The sequence below is a fragment of the Panthera uncia genome (assembly GCF_023721935.1).
Source record: "Panthera uncia isolate 11264 chromosome C1 unlocalized genomic scaffold, Puncia_PCG_1.0 HiC_scaffold_3, whole genome shotgun sequence".
Taxonomy (NCBI): Eukaryota; Metazoa; Chordata; class Mammalia; order Carnivora; family Felidae; genus Panthera; species Panthera uncia.
In genome coordinates this window covers 14,064,413-14,086,776 of record NW_026057584.1, presented here as the reverse complement: position 1 = coordinate 14,086,776, position 22,364 = coordinate 14,064,413, and the positions used below count along the sequence as shown (strand labels likewise).

Here is a 22,364-nt window from a genome sequence, read left to right as displayed (position 1 = left end):
AAAATCAACCTAGAAGTCTTATCTTTGTCTATTTGCGACTCGTCTTCATTTCTACTCTTCAAGGTCAGCAGAGCACCCAAACTCAGCCAGGTGTCTCTTCCCTGAGACTCGTGCTTGAGCCCGAACACATCCTTCTCTCCACGTGGGTATACTAAGTGTCGGGTTGTCACGAAGATCGGGCCAAATCAGCATGGATTTGGAGAATAAGGTTCATGGAGTCCAATAACGTTATAAATTGACTACAACACACAGACCTCAGATGTTTTAAAAACCTTTATTACAGACCCAACAAAAAAATACAGTCTATGAGCAACCGAGAATTTGTCCATTGTGGTTATAATTGCAACTTATAATATGCGCCGGTCTCCACCTGCAGGTGACGAATGGTTACTACAGCCTTGTGCAGCAAGTGTGACCATCACTTGCGGAAAAGGGTTCCAGAGGAATTAACACTTCAACATATTCTCAAGTGTTGATACAATGGATCTGTACTGGTGGGACCATAAACTTTTGGTGGTTGGATGGCCCCAGAATGTATGTGGACCATATGTCAATGTCTGTCTCATTCAAACATGGGTGCTCCATAAATACTTGCTGAATGAGTGAATGAATGTATAAATGAATGAATGAGTATTGCAAAGAAATTTAGGAATTTGAACATGGCTAGAAGAACGTAAGTCCTGCTCCAACGACCCATCCAATCCAATCTTCCTGCCGCGTTAAGTAGAGATCTGGAATCATCCAATCATGTCATGTTCCTCTCTGGTTAGAAACATGAACCACTTGGCCCCTTTGAAGTAGCCCAGAAACAAATGAGAAATGGAGGGGCTGGGAAATCCCAGAGCCTAGTTTTCCTTTTTCACCGGATTTCTTGGCTTCCTGTGTTTCTGCTCATTAAACAGGAAAAAACTAAATTGTTTCTAATTTTCAAAACACTTGCATGGTAACTCATTCTAGATGCAAACAACTTTAAAGGCAAAATCACGAGCGGCTATGTAGTATACAGAGCATAGATACCAAAGGAGGCCACATAAAATTAAAAAACACTAAAGAACAAATAGTCCGTGTCGTCCAAGGGGATGAACTATGCAACCCAAGCGAAAATTAAAACCAAAGTGCATACGCTCATCAGCATTGCATAACACAGCTGACTCATTTGCATACAATGCAATTATTTCTGATAGGTGCTGAACTCAACACACCCAGCTGGGTTAGCTGTGTCTCCAAGGGCTTTTTTCCCCTGCACGTTGGCTGTGTTCCCTCCTGACCACGATCGCAAATAACCGTTCACAGCACCGTGAGACTGGGAACAGTTGAAATAAGCGCTATACTGATCTGTGCATGGCTAGCCTTCGGGGCCCCTCACGTGAACAAGAAACAGGCCCGATTCTAGGTCAGAAGGCTCCATTCCTGGAACACTGTATCTGATCTCGTGTTTTAGGAAACCCCACTTGTTTGGTGCTATATAAAGAATTCTTCTTCTTCTTTTTCTTCACCCTGGACTGGCAGGTGAAGGAGACATTTTGACATCGTCTTCCTTGCACCAAGATCCCTCTGGCCAGCAAGGGACAAACCATGGATCCTTTCCTTAGAGATTTTATTGTTCTTGGAGGCAGTTGCCCCTAAGGATGAGTCTGGCAAGCAGGATGGTGGCTGGCTGGCCCGGAGATCCCTTGGAAGTTTGCTCACAAAAGATTGCCTGGGTTCACAGTTGACCGTGGTGCGCCCCGTGTCCACATTAGTTTCTGCCTCCAGCTTCTCAAAGCTGTTTTCCGGGCTGAGGACCTTTGCTGTGGCCCCAGGCTGGAGGTGGGGAGAAAGCAGATGCATCCGGGCACCCGCGGCTGCGCTGCGGTCCTGGGATGGGCAACCAGGGTTTTTCCACAAAGTACCACTATAGCTGTCTGACGCTGGGCATCCGCCGGGCGCTGGGCACTCCGGAGAGCCCACCTTGAGCCTCCTGGCCCGGCTTCTTCGGCCTCTGGGCTCTAGGGTCCTCCTTGTGGAGACAGGGATCAGCCTGGAGCCCTGGGGAAGCGTGTTAGCTCCCGAGGTGCCGTTCAGAAAGGAAAGCTCGCCATTCCTCACACCAAGTCCTGGATTCAGTTGGACCTAAGGGACAAGGGAAAAAGAAACAAATTCAACAGACGTTTTCCATTAACTAAGTGCCGAGAGCAGACGATGTCCCATTCGTCCTCCGCCATGCTGTGCCCACAGCCGACTTGCGACAGAGCCAGTTGAATGGAAGTCCTAAGTCCAATCTAATTATGAGCTCTATCAGCATTCAGCTCCACACATCTTTCTCTCAGACTCCCTACACTAACGTGTGACAAGGCTACGAATCTGAGAATCAAATGACCGCTTGACAACCACACGGTTCTTGTAGATCATGTGGTTCAAACGACACAAAGATGTTCGAAGAGGTCATCTGGCGGCCTCACTTGCTGATGCCAACAATGTATCACCAACTATGCAATCAAAATCACAATAAAAAGCCACCCAAACACGTGGCCATAGTCAAGATAAAGCCTGGAATAAGAATTCAGTCCTCCAAAGTTGGTAGTTCTTTTAGATCATGCCAATGATATATATCTTGAGCTATTGCAAGACATGTGGGCACTCCAGCCAGACTAATAATTTGACACCTTTTAAGCCAATATTCTTTAAATTGGGGGGGTGCCGTTTGTTTATAGCACAGACCTAGTGTCGTGTGGGAAACAAAGAAAGGAGGGAGCTGTGTTCTCTTAATCCCTAGCAATTCCATTCTGGTTCCAAACTTACAGGCCCTACTCAGCAGAGCTCCCAGCCTAGGGTTTACTGCTGTCTCCTTCTGCAGAATGGAGTTCACTGGCCCATCTCCCATCCTTGGACTCTTGGGAGCCTCATCCCCTACTCTTTACACTGCACTCTGGCCAAGAAGATTTCTGGAAAAGACAATGTTCTCTCTCTTGTCAGTAGCCCTTAGAAATTGGTATCTAGGGCCTACCCCTGCCTGGCCCTGCCCTTAATCAAATACGGGAAAGAATGTCACAAAAGAACCGTAAATACATTTTCTAAGTGAAAGAAGCCCGTCTGAAAAGTCTACGTACTGTATGATTGTGACTATATGACATTCTGGAAAAGGCAAAGCTATGGAGACCATAAAAAGGAAAAAAGAAAAGTGGGGGGCACCTGCACACCTCAGTCGGTTAAGTGGCTGACTTCAGATCAGGTCACGATCTTGCAGTTAAGGAGTTTGAATCCTGCGTTGGGCTCTGTGCTGACAGATCGGAGCCTGGAGCCTGCTTAGGATTCTGTGCCTCTCTCTCTCTCTCTCTGCCCCTCTCCTGCTCACACTCTGTCTCTCAAAACAATGAATAAACATTTAAAAAAAAAGTTAGTGGTTGCCAGGGGTTAGAGGGGAGAGAGGGATGAACAGGCAGAGCTCAGAGAATTTTTAAGGCAGTGACAGTACTCTGTACGATACCGTTTGGGGGGGGGGGGGCACACGCCATTATACCTTTGTCAAAACAGTTCGTGCAACACCAGGAGTGAAACCTAATATAAACCGTGGACTTTCGGCGATAATGATGTGTCTATGCAGGTTCATTGATTGTGGGATGGCGGGATGCTGACAGAGGGGGAGGCGGTACCTGCGAGGGCAGGGGAGCATATGGGATTTTCCAGTTTGCTGTGAACTTAACACTGATCTAAAAAAAAAAAAAATGTTTTTCGGTTTGTTAGAAGAAAATAAAAAAGACTGGTCCATATTTATCTCCCCAGGCAAGAAGGAAGAAATCAGAACAGTAAGAAAGCAGGTCTAGAAACGACCAAATCACCACGCACGTGCGTCCGGTAGTTGCTTACTTATGCCATACACATGTAGGCCCAGCCCCCAATTTTCTCTCTGATAGAAACGGTATAGTGACCGTGATCAAACTGCAAAAAGCAAAAGTTGTTTCCATCAACTCCTTTGGCAAATATTCTCTGTAAAGAGCCGTATAATGTATCTGAGGCCCCGTGGACCCAAGGTCTTCATTGCAATTACTCGACTCTGCTGCAAAGCAGCCCGCAGACAAGGAGATAAATGGGTGTGGCTGGGTTTCAATCTTGTGCAATTTTCATGTGTCATGACGTCCCCCCCTCCCCCACCACCAACCATTTAAAAGTGGAAAAACTATTCTTAGCTCCCGGGGCCCGTGGTTGGCTGATCACCGCTATAGAAAAAAAAGCAATGACTTCCCACTCCCCAGCTGCCCCCCCCCCCCCCCCCCCCCCCCCTTTTTTCAAGCAGAAACTTTTCTGGAATCCCTAGATATGAGGTGCTCTCTGCAGAGCGGCCCTGGTTGAAGGCTGCTGGGCCTCCCTTTGCTCCCCCACCCCCACCCCCGCCCGCTGGGGTGCTGACCCCACTCACCAGGTCCCTAAGGCTCCCCGGAACACACTTTGAAAACCCGTATTCTGCAGTCTGGACCAAGCCACTTACCCTGAAATCTCCCCCACAGGTGTGCTTCCCTTGAGCCGCGCCCCCTCCCCTCCCCTTCCCCCCACTCTCCCTCTCCCCCTCTCCCCCCTCCCCCATCCAGCCCACCACCCCCGTTCACGCAGGGGGAGCCTCCACGAACATCCCAACCCCCTCTAGCGGGGACACTGTCAAAGGGACGGCCACTGCATGCCGGGATGTGTCCTTGTGTGCGAACCCAGAGGAGAAACTTCTGTCCCCAAACTTGGCTGCACACTGGGGACCCCTGGGGAGCTTTAAAACACTGACACCAGGCTCCCACCTGTGGACGTTTTAATGTCATTGGGCTGGGAGCCACCTGGGCCTGAGGAATTTTTAAATCTACCCCCGCCCGGGGGTGATTCTAATGGCGCAACAAAAGTTGGGAAGTACAGCCACCGACCCAGAAAAGGTGGGCGTCCCGCAGCATGCTATCACGTGGTCACCGTGAGTCTCAGCGTGTCAGGCTGACCTCCCACTCCACATTTCTGGTCATTCCGTTGCCTGATTTGCCTTTGCCTCTCTCTAATTCCTCCTGCCTCCCCTGCCCTTCCTGGCTTTCTGTCCCTTTCCATTTTTCCTTTCACCCAGTGTTACCTTCTAATAATATCCATCTAATAATTTCTGGGGCGCCTGGGTGGCTCAGTTGGTTGAGCGTCCAACTTCGGATCAGGTCATGATCTTGCAGCTCATGGGTTCAAGCCCCACATCCGGCTCTGTGCTGACAGCTCAGAGCCTGGAGCCTACTTGGGCTTCTGTGTCTCCCTCTCTCCCCGCCTCCCCAGCTTACTTACACTCTGTCTCTCTTTCAAAAATAAATAAACGTTAAAAAATTATATTCATCTAATAACTTCTCATAAGAAAAACATGGTAAAGGCAGTGACGGCTCACTGTAAAGCCCATTGAACAAGTGTGTAAAATAAAAAGTAAAAAAAAATAATAAATAAACAACTATTATATATTTACAATTAGCGGGGAATTAGCCACTCAAAAGAATATGATTGCTTTATAAAGAATAAAAAAATTACTTAAAAAAAATTAAATTAAATTAAAAAAAAAAAAAAGTAAAGGCTTCTCCGCAACTCCAACCTCAAGCGACCCCAAATTCTCCCTCTCCAAGAACACAACTCGTTCATTCTTTCCAAATCAGAGGGAAATAGACTCTCTCCCGGATGCAAGCTGGGGTCTCCTCTCCTGGGAGAACAAACTCCCCAAGTCCCCTCAGAGGGCTGAACCGCCAGCCTAGCCTCCTGGAGAATCGTTTGACACTATAATCTACCTTTTTACGTGACCCAGTGAAGTCTTTTTCTTCCGGAAATGGAAACTGGCCTAGGGATTCCCATACTCAGAGATCATTCAGGGTTGGTATTAGACTATCCAGTCTGGATGAGGAAATCCACTGGTTTGGTTCTGAGGTCCTACTGAATTTTCTGCCAATCCTGAAGAGAAGGAGAAGCCTCAGAGCAACCAGGAAGTGCCTCTCAGGGCAGGGTCTGTAGTCGCCCCTCCTCTCAGCTCTGCTCAGCCCATGGCCCCTCCCCTGGGCCTCGCCCCCCTGGCAATGTTCTACCTCCCAGGGACCCCTGAGCAGTCTTTCCTGTTCCAACACTCAGCTCTCCTGTTACATCAGCTCTTTCCCATCAACACCTCCTTCCATATCACCTGGAGTCCAAAGGCCCTCATGGCTTCAACCACTTCCCCGCCCATACCTCCCACTCCTCTCCACCACTCCCTTTCGTTCCGCCAAAGCCTCCCTCGGGACCTCCCAATTCCGGGTTCCACCTGCGTGCCCACAGGCTCTGAACTTGTGCCTTGAACTGCAGGCTGCAGAAAAGCACACGACTGTTCAGCGTGACATCACCATGAAGGTGCGCTTTCCAACTGGGCCCAGGCTCCCCGTAGGTCCCGTTTCCTTAGCCAACTGTCAGCTGCTTCAGACCTTCCGAGCCATCCTCACACCGTCAGTGGGGCCACCACACCCCCTCCCCAGGCAGAAGGATCTCTAGATTAGGGAGAAAACAAAAGCCATCAGCAGCTAGCACCTCTCGGCTGCCTGCCATCCAATGTACCGGCAACATCATCATCCTCCCCACAAGAAACGGGACCAGTCTCCGCTCAGTGAATTCCAATGCCTCCTGCCTTCCTGGCCACCGCCAACTTATGGATGATTCATTTCCTCCCACTTTGCTATCTTGTTTCTCCCCTCCTTCTCTCTACCCCATGCTCTGCCCGCTCTTTTACCACAACAATTAAACCTGCTCAGGTCTATCTTGAATAAACACATTCCTTCACCCTCTTGCCCTCCGGCTCTCTCTCTCCTCTCCTTCACAGTCAAGCTTCTCTATTAAATGTATCCACACTCATTTATCCTACTAACCTCCCCTTATTTCCTCTACCCATGGCACTGACTCTCCCCGCTACCAATCCACTGAAATTGCCCTTGCCAGAGATCATCCTCAATCAGCTTCCTTGTCATTCATTGTTACTTGAGCTCCGGTTGAATTTTACAAGGCTGACCTTTCTCCTTTACATTTGAAGTCTTTTTTTTTTTTTTTTTTAAAGCTTCAATTACTGTGTAAATGATGAAGGCTCCCCAAAGCGTAACTACAGCTCAGATCTGTCTTATAAGCCTCCCACTTGTCTATCCAACTGCCTTCCAGGCACCAGCTCCTCAAACTCAACATGTTCAAAATTGAACTCATTTCCCTACTCATGCTAATTCCATTCCGTTTAGTCTTTCCCCTTTCTTCAAACGCGTTAGCCCCGTGCTAGCAAAGCAAGAGCATCATTTCCCCTTCTTCATCCCCGTGTCATCCACTCCCGTGGACTCTGTCGCCCAAAGATCTCTCCGATCTTCCTGGCTCTCCGTGTCCAATGCCCTTAACCCTAGGGCGGGCTCTTGCCATCTCTCGTCTGAATTACTGCCACAGCTATGGGATGAGGCCCCCGTCGATGCCCTCACGTCCCTCCGATCCCTCCTGTACTCCTGTACAAGAGGAGCTTCAGAAACAGCTTTCATCATGTCACCCTCCTACTTCAGATGGCTCCCTATTCTTCTTGAGATAAGAATCTAAGTCCTTTAATATGACCGATCACACCCTCCACAGTCTGCCCCCTCTTCCTCCAGCCTGGTCATTCACCACTTCCTCCCTTTCAGCCTCCACTTGCCAAAATCGAGCTTCTTTGGACATGATTTGCTCTTTCCCAGTGCCAGTGTTTGTGTATATTATTTCCTCGGTCTGGGATATGTCTCTTCTCACCCCTCTCCTTAAAAACCCATGATCAGCCCCGGCTTCCACATCACTTCCTCATGGAAGCTTTCTTAATGTCACCGATTCTGGGTTAGGTCCCCTAAATATTGGCTCTGCCACTTAGTTGTTGGACTTTAGAGAAGTTACCTAATCTTCCTATGCCTCAGTTTCCTCACCTATGAAAGGAAATAATCCTGAGTACCAGCATCATAGAGTTGTTGAAAGGATTAAATGATAACAGTGGCTGGGCCATAGCTCTGCTAAATGTGAGTTGGTTAGTATCATAGTAATTAGCATTATCACTAGATCTCCTCGCAGCCTGTACTTCCATATCATAGTAGTTTTCGCACTGTTATGTACTTGTCCACTTACATCTCTGTGTCTTTCTCTGAACCTGCCATCTTGAGCAAGGGGTATATTCATCTTCCTCATTATTGTATCTCCAGTCCCTCGCATAGTGCCTAGCACATGGTAAGTAATCAACTAGATGTCTTTTGGACACATACGTAAAGCTTAGCACCTAACAAAATGTACATTTTTACATGTATAAAGGTATGGAGATGTAACATCCTATTGGGCCCCTAATTATTTGACATTAGGTAGATCTCAAGCCTTTTAAAGAAAAGTCAAAATGACTTTCATCGTATGGTTGGCCATTTCTGCAAACATTTTAGGAGAAGGAAATGTCAACTTCTCATTCTCAAAGTAAGGTCTAAGATCTTTAGACCACAGACCACAATTGAGCGCAATATTATTAATGTAGAAATGCAGACGTGTGCAGTTACGGTGAAGAATTTCCAGGAGAAACATAATGCTGAGTGATTGAGAGAAATCCCTTGGGGGAGAAGAAGGCTGCTCTTGCCAGAACACAAATTGAAATGCATTTGTAAGAATTCTGATCATTTAGAGCTCATCTTTCCAAGAAATATTTGTAAAATGTTACAAATTGAGAACTAGCTTTTTCAAGTTTCGGGGAACCCTGGCAGTTATCTTGATGAATAGGACTATCGTGCGCCACTCATTTGATTCTAAATACCTGAGAAACAAGAGAATATGCATCATTAAAAAAAGATTAAGCTGTTAAAGAACAGATTCATACCATGAAGGGAAAATAAGATTGTCTCTTACTAAACGTGATTGCAAGAGATAAGAGAATTTCTCCTACACTGAAAAAAAAAAATTAAATGGAAACAAATGATGCAGATAATAAGAACCCCCCGAACAATGCCAGACTTGCTTACTTAAGAGTTGAAACCACTGTCTTCTGATTAATTGTTCTTTAAAGTAAAGGTACTTACCAAAAAAAAAAAAAAAAAAAAAAGTGGGGGCCGTCTGTGGGGGCTCAGTCAGTTACGCATCTGACTTCAGCTCAGGTCATGATCTCACAGTTGGTGAGTTCAAGCCCCGTGTCAGGCTCTCTGCTCTCAGAGAGCAGATCTTCTGTCTGCCTCTCTCTCTGCCCCTCCCCAACACACCCCTCACCCCTCAAAAATAAATAAATTTTTTTACAAAAAGAAAAAAGAAAGGTACTTACTTTAACTGATTAATCACAACCACTGATGTTAACTGCTTTTCTGTAAGAGTGAAAACCTTCTGAGCAATGCCTCGAAGTGTTCCTTCAGGGCAGCATAAACCCAAGTATTGAGTGAGCAGAAGGGTAAGGATGGCTGTGTGTGTGTGTGTGTGTGTGTGTGTGTGTTGTGTGTGGTTGTGTGGGGCACATTTGGGGTAGGGATGGAGAATGAATAAGAAACGAAGAGAGTGACAAAGAGGGAGGAGTAGAGTAGAAGCGCACACAGCGGAGAGATTCGGAAATGGGAAAGGACCCTCGAGAAATGCTACCCGAAGAAGATGAATTACTTTCTTCAGGACAGACCTTGTTCTTTGATTTTTTGAACGGCTAAGACAGAACACAACGACGGACTTAGCCAAATGTTGGTCAGGTGAAAAGAACCACGTGCTCGCTTACAGCAAACTAGCTTCTGGAACACACACCTTTTCCGAAGAGACAGGCTTATTTCCTGAAAACAAGCAGTCGAGCAACCGGTGGTGCGGAAGCAGCTGTCTACCCGCTGGTCTACTGGAAATAGACATTTACAACAAAGTACTGAAAGGAAGCGGAGAGTCATAGACTTCCAAATTACATGGTACAAGAATAAGAAAATACGTAATCAGTTGTGGGTTACAAAAATTTCCATGTGAAACGTGCACCAAACGGAAGCTAATGTGCATTGGAGCTTCACGGCAGGTTTTGGAGGCAAATTGCCATTCGATCGAGCAGAGCCTGGCAGGGTGGAGAAGTGAAAAGGCAGAGAAAGACATCTCTGGACAAGAAACGGCTTAGGCAATGCAGAGATGCCAGATATCCATAAAATGGAAATTTTTCAACTCAAAAAGGAATGAAATTCTGACACCTGTTACATGGATAAACCTAGAAAACATTACACTGCGTGAACTAAGCCATACGTAAGGACAAGTATTATATGCTATGTGTCGCATCACATAGGTGAGGTGCCTAGAATAGGCAAGTTTATAGAGACAGAAAGAAGAACCAAGGTTACCAGGGACTAGGGAGGACGGAAGAGGGAGTTATAGTTTAATAGGTACAGAGTTTCTAAGTGGGGTGATGAGAAAGTTCTACAAACAGACTGTGGTGATGGTAGTGTAACATTGTAAATGTACTTAATGGCACTGAACCCGACACTTAAAAAGGGCTCAGGTGAATAAATGTTGTGTTCTGTGTATTTTAGGACAATAAAAAAAACATATCTGGGTGCAGGGGTGAGCCTAGACTTCTGGAAAGAAAGTTGGGCTAGCCATAAAGTTAGCCGCCATTTAAAAATGTGTTCAACTGTGGTGTGCTGGGTAAAATAGGATGCCTGGAGCCGGAGTGAAGAGTTAGAATGTCATAATAAGAATAATAACGCACCATTAAAGCTACGTGGGCTTAAAGAAGGAAGGGGGAAAAAGAATGACCCCAGTAGAAAGCTACCACAGTTTTCTATTCACCTACATTCACTAGGTGTGACTGAATGAGGGGCTTCTGGGAAAAGAGGCTTTAAAAATGACAGTGTTTCAAAACCACTGCAAATGGGGAGAGGGTGACCAGAGCTGGAGAGGTTGGGGGAGGCTGTCGATGGTGTCTTAGGTTTCGCTCGGACTGAATGCGAGGTGCGAATGAGACATGATGGTCCCGTGGTCTTCCAGGGAGCCGGAAATAAGCTAAAGCTCGAGAGCCAGAGATTCTCACACAGCAGTAAGGTCAACAAAGATGAGGCTAAGTCCACAGGATGGTCTATATTTCTTAACCTTAGGGAAACCTTCGGCCAAGGACAGTGGTTCTCAGCTGGGGGAACCTTCACCCCCAGAGGCGTTTGACAAGGTCTGGAGACGTTTTGGTTGTCGCAACTGGGGTGCGGGGGTCGGTACTACTAGCCTCTAGTGACAGAGCCAACGGTGCTGCTCACATCAGCAAGGCACAGGACAGTCCTCCACGACCAAGAATCATCTAGTCCAAAATGTCAATACCGCCAAGGCTGAGAGAACCTGATTTAGGCACAGGAAGAAAGAGGTGAGTCCTTGAAAAAAAGATGGAAAGAGAAGGCAAACTTAAAGAGCTGGGTTATGGAAACCCACAGAGGACAGACTTTCGAGGCAGGAGTGGTCAATGTGCATGATGCTTGTGGCCTTATGGCTAAACTCTCCCAGCATTTGTACAAGAAGTGAGGATGAAGGACAAATAGCAGCCCCAGGACCGAAGAGACAGACAGATAAATGCAGGGAATCATGGCTTCTCGGAGCAGAGACTCCTAAGGGGAAATGCCAGCGGGAAGCAGGGCCAGATGAGGAAAACCTGAACTCTGACTAAGGAATGACAGAAGGCTTCGTGTGGACAACTCTGAGAGTTAAAACCTCCAGGGGGACCCAGAGGGGCCCCACAAGCTTGTGAGATTTACCTCCAGGAGCCTGACCAGACTCTCACAATAAATATGGGAGAAACTTCTCCTTGTGCTTCTGGAAGGGGAAGGAGAAAAGAAACCTTTTTTTTCTTTTTTTCTTCTTTTTTTTTTTTTTTTTTTGGGAGAGATAGAGAGGGAGAGGGAGGGAGAGAGAAAGCGTGAGTAGGAGAGGGGCAGTGGGAGAGGGAGAAAGAGAATCTTAAGCAGGCTCCATACCTCAAGGCTCCAGCCCACCACCATGAGCTTATGACCTGAGCCGAAATCAAGATTCAAATGGTTAACTGACTGAGCCCCCTGGATGCCCCTAAAAAATACAATTTGAAGAGACGGTAAACATCAGAGCCAGGCATGGCAGCGCTGTTGGGATTATCAGGCCAGGAATTTGAAATAACTTGATGAATGTCCTAGGAGCTCTAATGGATAAAGCAGACCGCAAGCAAGGACAGGTGAGCCATGTAAACAGAGACAGAAATCCTAAGAAAGAACCAGAAAGAAACACTAGAGATTTGAAAAAAAAAAAAACAAAACCAACACTGTAACAGAAATAAAGAACACCTTCGATGGGCTTACTAGTAGACTGGACACGGTTGAGCAAAGAATCACTGAGCTAGAGCGAACCTCAGAAGAAACTTTCAACACTAAAAATCGGGGGCACCTGGGTGGCCCAGTGGTTGAACGTCTGACTCTTGGTTTCAGTTCAGATCATGATCTCATGGTTTCGTGAGTTCACCCGCAGCACGGGGCCTGCCTGGGTTTCTTTCTCTCCCTCTCTCTCCCCTCTCTCTCAAAATAAACAAACAAACTTTAAAAAAGCAAGACAAAGCTAAAAATCAAAGAGAACAAAGACAAAAAACCAGAACGGAATATCCAAGGACTGTGAAGCAGCTACAAAAAGTGTCACATTTGCATGGTAGGAACACCAGGAGGCAAGAAACAGAGAAAGGAACAGAAGAAATATTGGAAATAACCATGCCTGAGAATTTCCCCCAAATTAATGTCAGACACAAGAACACAAATCCAGGAAGCTCAGAGAACACCACCGCAAAAATCCCCCCAAAGCTACACCTAGACATACGTTTTCCAAACTACAGAAGTCAAAGATAAAGAAAAAAAATCCCAACAGATGTCAGAAAAAAAAAGAAAAAAGATAAGGGTCACATCCCACTTTTCAAAAGCCATGCTAGCAAGAAGAGAATGGAGTGAAATATTTAAAGTGTGAAGAGAAAAAAATAGCCACCAAGCTAGAATTCTGTACCCTATGAAATTCTCCTACAAACATGAAGCAGAAATAAAGTCTTTCTCAAACAGAGATTGAAGGAATTTGTGTGTCAGTAGGCCTGCCTTGCAAGAAACATTAAAAGTTCTTTGGAGAGAAGCAAAGTAATAAAGATCAGAAACTTGGAAGGAAGAACATTGAAGAAGGAGTAAATGAAGGTCAACTTTTATTTTTCTCATTCTTAGTTGATCTAACAAAAAAGTGTGTTTAAAATAATAATACCAAGGGTGCCTGGGTGGCTCAGTCGGGCAAGCATCTAACTGGCTCAGGTCATGAACTTCCGTTGGTGAGTTCAAGCCCCATGTCGGGCTGGGTACTGACAGTTCAGAGCCTGGAACCTGCTTCGGATTCTGTGTCTCCTCTCTCTCTGTTTCTCTCTCTCTCTCTGTCAAAAATAAATAAAGATTTTTTTAAAAATTTTAATGATAATACCAACAATGTATTTAATTATGTGTGTGTGTATATATATATATATATATATATATCACATATAGCATTGAATGCATATATTAGAAAAGAAGAAAGACCTCAAATCAACAATCTAAGTTTCCACCTTAGGAAACTCAAAAAAGAAAAGCATATTAACTCCAAAGTAAGGGGCGCCTGAGTGAGTCAGTCCGTTAAGCATATGACTTTGGCTCAGGTCATGATCTCACGGTTCATGGGTTCGAGCCCCACATCGGGCTGTCCGCTGTCAACGCAGAGTCTGCTTCAGATCCTCTGTCCCTCTCTCTCTCTGCCCTTCCCCCACCTGCACTCTCTCTCTCTCAAAAAATAAACGTTAAAAAATCATCAAGAAGAGAATATCCTTTAAAAAAAAATCTGAAGTAAGCGGAAGATAATAAGAATTAGAGCAGAAATCAATGCACTTGAAAACAGGAAATCAGTAGAGAAAATCAATGAAATAAAACGCTGGTTCTTGGAGAACTCAAGCGTTACTTGTAGAGGATCCAGAGGCGAGCCCAGGGACTGGACGAAGCTCACACAGGCGTGATTGCCCACTCATTCGGCGGAATAAACTGAGAGAAGCCACCAGAAAGGACGGCTAATGACCAACATCTGTTGTTGAGACTCAGCATCCCAGATTGTACTGACGTTCGGTTCATGTGCTGATGTAAGCAAACCCCCTGCCTGGGTCCGCGGACGAGACACCACCACGGTGGGGCAGGTGGTGGAGACGAGTGTGAACTTCCCCATTTCATTCGTCTTGGGGAGCAGTCAACTCTTGTCAAGAAAGAAGACCTGGAAGGTGGGCCCCCAAGAGATAAGAGGGAACATTTCTGCTCTCGCTGTGTGCTTGGCCTGGAACACCTCCTGGTGACACACGTGCAGCACACACGGAGACGTGTGAGAGAACCTCAAGGTCACGTCTTGGCCAAGGAGCTCTGAATGGTGACACCCAGTGGTGCTTGTAAGTTACCTCTCCTGTAAAGAATGTTCTGTTGTTTTCCCCTTTTAGCCTCAACCTTTCACAAAGACCTTGTTGGAAATTAGAGCCTGGCTTCAGTAGTGTTGTGGAGACGTTGGCAAGGACATGCCCGTGGTGGTCACAGCAGCTACCCGTGGAGGTGGGACGGCCCTGTAGCTGGTGCTGATCTCCCCGGGGTTATTGGCGACACAACCAGAGAGCAGTGGCCCGATGAGGAGAGGAGGCTGGAAGAACCTCAGGGGCCCGTTCTAGCGCACCCGAGAAAATTCACGCCACCAAGTACACACTGGCTTCGATGACATCACGGTCTGCACCTGCTTCTCCCTTTCGTTCCCCAGTTCTTCTCTCTCCCGTCTCCCGGAGTGTGGACACTTCGTAGATTCTGCTTCCTTCTCTTCAAATTCTACACACGTTTACTCGGTTACCACCACTTCTGCACAGGGCTTCAGCCATCTCCCCCCGACCCCCGACCCTGCCCGTGTCCCTACCCCAAGCTCCTGCCCTCAGGGGCCACCTGACTCCGGAATATCACCCGAATGACCTGCAGGCATCTCAAGCCCCGAGGTGTCCAGACCCATCGTCACCTCCCTTCTCTTTTAAACCCGGTTCATGTTTAACCTCACGCTTCCATCGTGCTTTCCCTTACTTAAAACTTTGCTAGTCCCTGATTGGGCGGTCGAAGTCACCTCTGGATCGGTCCGTCTGGTGCTCATCCAATCTACCCGCCGTGATGGTGCCCGCGTCATCATCTAAACTGAATCTTACAGGGACCTACTATGTCTGCTTCTTCTCTAACAACCTTAATAAACGCCTCTCTGCTGCCTGTTGTAGACCCCCCTGCACTTATACTCAGCGGGCCACAATCTTTCCCCAAAAACTCATCTGAACTCTCCAGCCCTACCCCTACCCCCCTACCACAGCCCGGTTCGGTCATCCTCCAAGTCACATATGCTCCAATCTTGGTCAAATCAACCCTTTCTGTCCCTATACTCAAGGCAGGGGCGGGGGGTGAGGGGGTGGGCTGCAGCCCTACCAGAGCAGGCTCCTCGTATCGCAGGCTCCTGGGGGAGAATCCAGCCCCCCCCATCCGCCAGAAAAGGCAACGTGTCATGGCAAAGAAGACCCAACCACAGGGTAAGAGGGACGGCTGTCTTGTCTCCCACGGGGCAACCACGGAAAAATGCAAGGACAAAGCACCGCTAAAGGGGGAAGGGAAGAATCAAGCCACCGTACATTGGCAGCCATTAAGAACTAAGACAGGGGCGCCTGGGTGGCTCAGTTGGTTGGGCCTCCGACTTCGGCTCAGTCGTGATCTCATGGCCCATGAGTTCAACCCCTGTGTCGGGCTCTGTGCTGACAGCTTGGAGCCCGGAGCCGGCGTTCGGATTCTGTGTCTCCCTCTTTCTCTGCCCCTCCCCCACTCAGGCTCTGTCTTTCTCCCTCAAAAACAAAGAAACATTAAAAATTTTTTTTTAAATAAATAAATAATAAAAGGACTAAGACAAATGGAGAGCGGGGCCTGAACAGGTTCCGGTGCAGGGTAGACAATCAATACGAGTATTTGGTGAACGAGGGGCACCTGGGTGGCTCAGTGGGTTCAGCGTCCGACTCTTAGGCTCAGGTTCTGATCTCATGGTTTCGTAGGTTTAAGTCCCTCATTGGGTTCCGTGCACGGTACCGCACAGAGCTTGCTTAGGATTCTCTGTGTCCCTCTCTCTCTACCTGCCCCCCACCTGCTCGTGCTCTCGCTCTCTCTCTCTCACTCAAAATAAATAAACTTTAAAAAAATAAAAAAGTATTTGGTGGGTGAATCAACATGGACATAGTCGACCGTTTATTGACACATCCATTCATTTACTGAGCACCTACTATGAACCCTAATATCACTCTCTGCAAAAATGCGCATTCTGACATTCTGCACTGGCAGGTCAGCTGGGAAAACAACTGTTCCCTGTGTGCCTCTGGCAGGACAGCTGGTGGCTTTCTTACACACACACACACACACACAAGAACTGCATTGCTTCTGCACAATCTCCTACAGCGTCCACTTTACAGAGCACCTCCATCTATATTTTCTCTCTTTTGATCCTGTACCTAATTGTACCAGTCAGTACCATGCACAGGCTCCATCAGTGACCGCTGATTACAATAAGGATAAAATAGAAGCTCCTTAGCGAGACGCTTGTTCGTCCACATGAGAATGTATTTGCCTACCATGCGCCGGGCCGTCCTAGGTACTGGGAAGACAGAGGTTCCTGCTCCATGGCGCTTACCTTCCAGTGGCTGACCATATTCCTGATGATGTGGTCCCACCTACCTCTCATCTTCTTCCCGTGACCCCACTCTCTTCACCCCAGCCACATAGAACCTTGGGCAGTTTTTTTTGTTTGTTTTTTTGTTTTTTTGTGTGTGTTTTTTTACATGCCCTGCTAAGGAAATGCCACATCACACATTGTCACCCACGGTCTCTCCTCTTTATAACACCTTCCTCCCTTCTCCATCTGGCTCCTTTCTTCCGGGCTGTCCAGCTTCAGGAGGCCCAGGTATCACTCCTCAGGAAGCTTTGCCCATCACCCGCCCACACTCACGTCCATTCCGGTGCTGAGGAAGGGTTATTTGTGGAGAGGTGAATCCATAGTTATGGTTTTCCACTGAGTACGTATTATTTTCTTTCTTTTGGTCAACATCAGTCATCTGGGCCGCCAGGCATTTGTTTCCCTACAATCTTCACTGGGGGTCCCTGACCCTCCCCTGTGAGTCCCAGGGGGGTCTGACTTTATAGAAAATAAGCCTCTGCCTGAGAAGTATACTAACCCCCATGATCCCATTCCCTTGGATGCAAAAATTGGTTTACAGAAGAGAATCTGATCCGAGCTGGTTGGGTTAATCTTGAAAATAAGAACAGTTTAAAAAATGTGCCCCCTGCTGCACACACATATTAAATGTTTATTTGACAGTGAGGTTGATTATAAATTCCGGAGATTAACCGGGGCTGAAGCAGAAACTTTAGATGCCTTGGAAATTGCTGGGTTAATTACAAGGCAACCGACAGAAAGAGTACCTGTCCACCTTAGGTGAACAAGAAGTAAATAATTTAGAAATCTTTTGACACAGAATCACTATGATTCATATGTTATTAACAGCTCAAAGCTGATGACAACAAAACTAATCAAAGGGAAAGACTTTTTGTCTTCTGTCCTGTTATTACTGTATCCAATCGGCCTTAAAGGGGTTTCTGACCATTTCTCAAGGACAGAAGCCACAGAACATTTTGCTGTGAGTATCATGCCCTGCCTGCACACACTTACTCAAGCATGCACACTCACAGAGCACTGGATAAGAATGGAGAATTGCATGAGTTGTCTTATGTCTTAGGCAATTCACTGAGAATCTCTCCCCCTCAGTTTTGTCATCTGCAAAATGGGAAAAATAGTGATTTCCTAGGTTGTTATAAGAATTAATGAATGGGGCGCCTGGTTGGCTCAGTCGGTTGAGCGTCCGACTTCGGCTCAGGTCATGATCTCACAGTTTGTGAGTTCAAGCCCCACGTCGGGCTCTGTGCTGACAGCTCGGAGCCCGGAGTCTGCTTCACATTCTGTGTCTTCCTGTCTCTCGGCCCCTCCCTTGCTCATGCTCTGTCTTTCTCTGTCTCTCAATAATAAATAAACGTTAAAAAAATTTTTAAATAAGAATTAAATGAAGTAATCAACGTAATACATTAGTCTAGGTCATAATCAATAATAGTTAAAATTGCATTGTGGGCGTTAAGTGTTAAGGCATTTCGTGTGCATAACAACCCACACTCTAGGAAGATGTTGATATTACCTTTGTGGTGCTAATGAAGAAACCCAGACTAAGCCAGGCAGCTTCTAGGTGCCAGGCTCACCCCGAAGAGAATACTCCATAAGAGACGCCACATGATCGCTATCAGGATGGTGCTTGGCTTATCGGGGATGCTTACAGAAGGCTTTTATATCAAGATTTTTTTTAAAAGGAGTTCGAACCACCTAGCTTGATTTGGGGTAGAATTTGACAGTGATACAAGATGCTTGAAAATGAGGTCAAGTGTTCTCAAGGAGCGTTTTCAAGGGGCACCTGGGGGGTTCAGTCGGTTGAGCATCGGACTCTTGATTTCAGCTCAGATCACGATCACCGGGGTTGTAGAATCGAACCCCAGGTCGGGCTCCACGCTAGATGTGGAGCTTGCTTAAGGTTTTCTCTCCTTCTGCCCCTCCCCTACTCACGCATGCACACACTCTCTCTCTCTCTTTCTCAAATTAAATAAAAAAGAAAACTACATAAGTCAACAGGGAAAATATTAAGTCCACAGGACTGCAAACTTAACATCCTCAACTATAATTACAGCTTGAGCTTCCTTAGGTCGGATGGAAGGAGCTTACACTATTTCTGAACCAAGAGTGGGCCAAGTATTTGCACACAGTTTTAAAGGACAATCTTGTATAAGCTACAAGCTCGCGGAGCTTGAACTCCCTTATCTGTCAGATGAGGGGATTTTATTAGCCCACTGATGCTCAACCCTGACACTCGCTACATATCTGAGTCGTCCAAGGCGCCCCCCGGAGACACCAGTCTCACTGACCTGGGGTGCTGCTGTGGCAGGAGACGTTTTCCAAGCCAAGCTCCCCGGGGGATTGTGACGTGCCACCAAGGTTGAGACCCACTGCATCGGATCATCGCTAAGGCCCATCTCAGACATAAAATCACACAGTTCCATGTGCGTCTACAAAGATCAGAGGCAAAACAGGAATACCTGAAGCAGAATCTGGTTGCCGTCATAGTCCTGTGTTTGCCACCTGGTGCGGCTGATGGGGACGCACGGATGGGGTAGAAGAGGCACTAACTGGCCAATCTCTTGGACCTTAAACTGCAGCACTGAAGACTCTTTGGGGTCCACTGACATCCCCAGGGGCAGCTGCTTCAGGGACAGCTGCAGAGCGAAGCTCTCGGTGGCATAGAGCACAAAGAAACAGAAGTTGCTCTTCTGCAAGGTGGCGTCCTTCTGCAGGATCAGCTCGTAGAGTCTGATGGCATCCTCGTAGTTGTCAAAACTGCAGTAGAGTGTCACTCGCAGGATCTCAGCCCCACAGTGCACCTGCCTCACGCCCCAGACGGGCATCTGGCTGTCCAGGCTGTAGAACTCCTGCTTGGCGAGAACGTAGGGACAAGGTCGCCCCGGGGCATTGGGGGCCGGGTAGCACTGCCAGGGCCAGCGCCGGAGGGAGTCGAGGACCCGGAACAGCCGCTCCTCCCCGAGGCTCTCGTGCAGGAAGAGCAAAACAGACATCCCCGGGAACCGTGAGCGCCTGGAGTGGCCCCTGTCGTAGTATTTCGCTGGCCGGACCCGCTCTGACACCAGAAAGGGACGGACGTCTGGGCACACGCAGTCCAGGAGCCGGTCGAGAGTTTGCTGCAGAAGCGAGCCGTGCCCAGAGTTGGCCAGGAGGTGGACGGTCATGGCCAGAGGCTCTGGTGTCTCGTCCATGCTGGACTGACCGAGGACAGAGGCAGCAAGGGGAGGGGGGCCCGGGGCAAGCTTCCGCGGTGAACGGAGCAGGAGCAGCGGGCGGTTCTCACGCAGAGCCTGCAGCCCACCAGGAAACCCGCACCCCCGCCCCCCTTCCGAGCCGAGCTCCCAACCTGTGCCCCTGGCTGCCGGCGGCCACACGGGAGGCAATCCACACAGATCGGGGCACGACCGCAGCGGGGGTCGATGTCAGCCACAGCGTCACTCGCGCGCACAGTGTCACTGCGCGTTTGGCTCGTCCAGGCACTCCCCAGGGGTTCTGTTTGCCCTAAAAACCTACAATCCTGAGAAACATCCAAGTGGGTGGTTCTTACAGACACTCAGGAAAGGAAATGACCGGGCAAAAAAGGAACAGGAGTGGGCTCTGTCGCTCTGTCGGGCTGATAGCGATCTGTTTAGTTGAAAAGACACTCGGTTTACGGTTTATGGGCCCACAATGGGTTCTGATTTCCTCCTTACGTCCCTCCAGGCCACCTGAACACAATGACCGCTTTAAAACAATTCTGCAACTTGTCCCCTGGCCAGGATTTCCACCCCCCTCCTTTGTCTTTTTATTTTGTTGCAGGACAACGGATCCTAGGGCAGAGACAGAGAGGATATTTTATCTAAATAATATTGACTGTTCACCAAAAGGGATTTGCTCTACCGCAGAGTCTGAGGGCAGGTACTAAAAAGATGTTTCAAAACTAAGCCCTCCCCCCCGCCCCGTTCATGTGATTCTTCACAAAAGAGTGAGAGTTTTCCAATATCGACCAGTGTGGTTGCTCGTACCTACTGAGGATAGACCAGGCACCAGTCATCAGCCCTTCTAAAGCTTTACATGAATAGGTTTAAGTCTCCAGCACACCTACGAAGAAAAGACTGTTTAGCCCCAAATGATGGATGAAGGTGGGACACAGAAAAGTTAAGCAACCTAGCTAAGGTCTCACAGCTAAAAAGTGGCTGAAGGAAGATTGGAACCCAGGAACCGAGAGGTGCTCTTGAGAAGCAAAGAGGAAATGCTTCGCGGGGACCTGGAAGTCCTGGCCTGGCTTTTCTTCCTAAGGATAGGGAAGGGACACGAAAGCACATTCTAGCTGAGGGCACGTATTAATCTTAGGGACTCTGTGTGCTGTCGAATCTTAAAATGAATAACGTTCGATAAGAATATCCAAGCTCTAGGGACGCCTGGGTGGCTGAGTCGGTTAAGCGTCCGACTTCGGCTCAGGTCCTGATCTCCCGGGTCATGAGTTCGAGCCCCTTGTCGGGCTGTGTGCTGACAGCTCAGAGCCTGGAGTCTGCTTCCAATTCTGTGTCTCCCTCTCTCTCTGCCCCTCCCCCTCTCATTCTCTGTCTGTCTGTCTCTCTGTCTCTCAAAAAATAAACATTTAAAAAATTAAATTAAAAAAAGGAATATCTAAGCTCTAAACATAATACCCACTGTAATGTGTTCTGAATGTCCGTTTGAAAATCATTTGCTATTTGGATAGCTGCACTCCTAAAAAGGTGTGGACAAGCACATTTTTCCAAAATATTTTTTTAAGAGAGAGAGAGTGTGTGAGCAGGGGAGAGGGGCAGAGGGAGAGAGAGGAAGAGAATCTTTTTTCTCTTTACTGTTTATATATGACTGGGGTGGGGGGTGGGGAGAAGAGGGGGCTTGAACTCATAAACTGTGAGATCATGACCTGAACCAGGAGATTGTGACCTGAACCGTGAGATCATGACCTGAGCCAAAGTCCCAGGTGCCCCGGAGAGAGGGACAATCTTAAGCAGTCTCCATACTCAGCACAGAGCCAAATGCGGGGCTCGATCCCACAACCCTGGGATCATGACCTGAGCCAAAACCAAGAGTCAGACGCTCAACCGACTGAGCCACCCAAGTGCCCCATCTAAGCATAATTCTTAAAATAAGCTACTTATTAATGCTTACAAGGGAACACATTGTGACAATCTTTTTTAAATTAAAAAGCACTTTTATGATTTGAGATATAACTTAGCTTTTACTTTATGTGGGCGGATTCCTTTAATAGTGTAACAACCAACTTTAAAGTCAAATATTGTTATCTGTGGAAAGGAACGATTTCCATTCAGATTTCTTTTCTAAACCACACCTGCCACTCATTATTGCTTCATAAATCCTATACTTTTTGCACTGGAAAAATATATAAGTACAGTTTAAACAAATGAATTCTTTTTTAATTACCAGAGTAATCAAATTCACTTTGCTTCAACTTTCCAAAAATCATTAGAGTTTTTTTTTTAAGGCATTACAGTTGTCAAGTTTTAAAAACAAAACAAAACAAAACAAAAAACAACCTTAATTCACGTTGCACATTCACCCTGGAAGGCAGTAACTTTCTCATCTCTCAGTAAGACACCCTTCCCTTTTTTTCCGCTCACAGAGCTGACTGTACTCGTGCACTTGAGACTTCAAACACGGTTTCT

At 47.3% G+C, this 22,364-nt stretch overlaps 1 protein-coding gene across 1 annotated transcript; it reads right to left on the bottom strand.

Moving 5' to 3' along the window:
• Window positions 1–134: 134 nt before the first annotated feature.
• Window positions 135–19,899, bottom strand: FAM124B (family with sequence similarity 124 member B). Its single transcript, XM_049615862.1, has 2 exons — window positions 19,167–19,899; window positions 135–2,112 (listed from the first exon to the last, which is right to left on the bottom strand). Exons 1-2 carry the CDS (start codon window positions 19,896–19,898, stop codon window positions 1,462–1,464), a joined length of 1,383 nt encoding a protein of 460 aa, XP_049471819.1. The 5' UTR covers window position 19,899; the 3' UTR covers window positions 135–1,461.
• Between the last annotated feature and the right edge of the window lie 2,465 nt (window positions 19,900–22,364).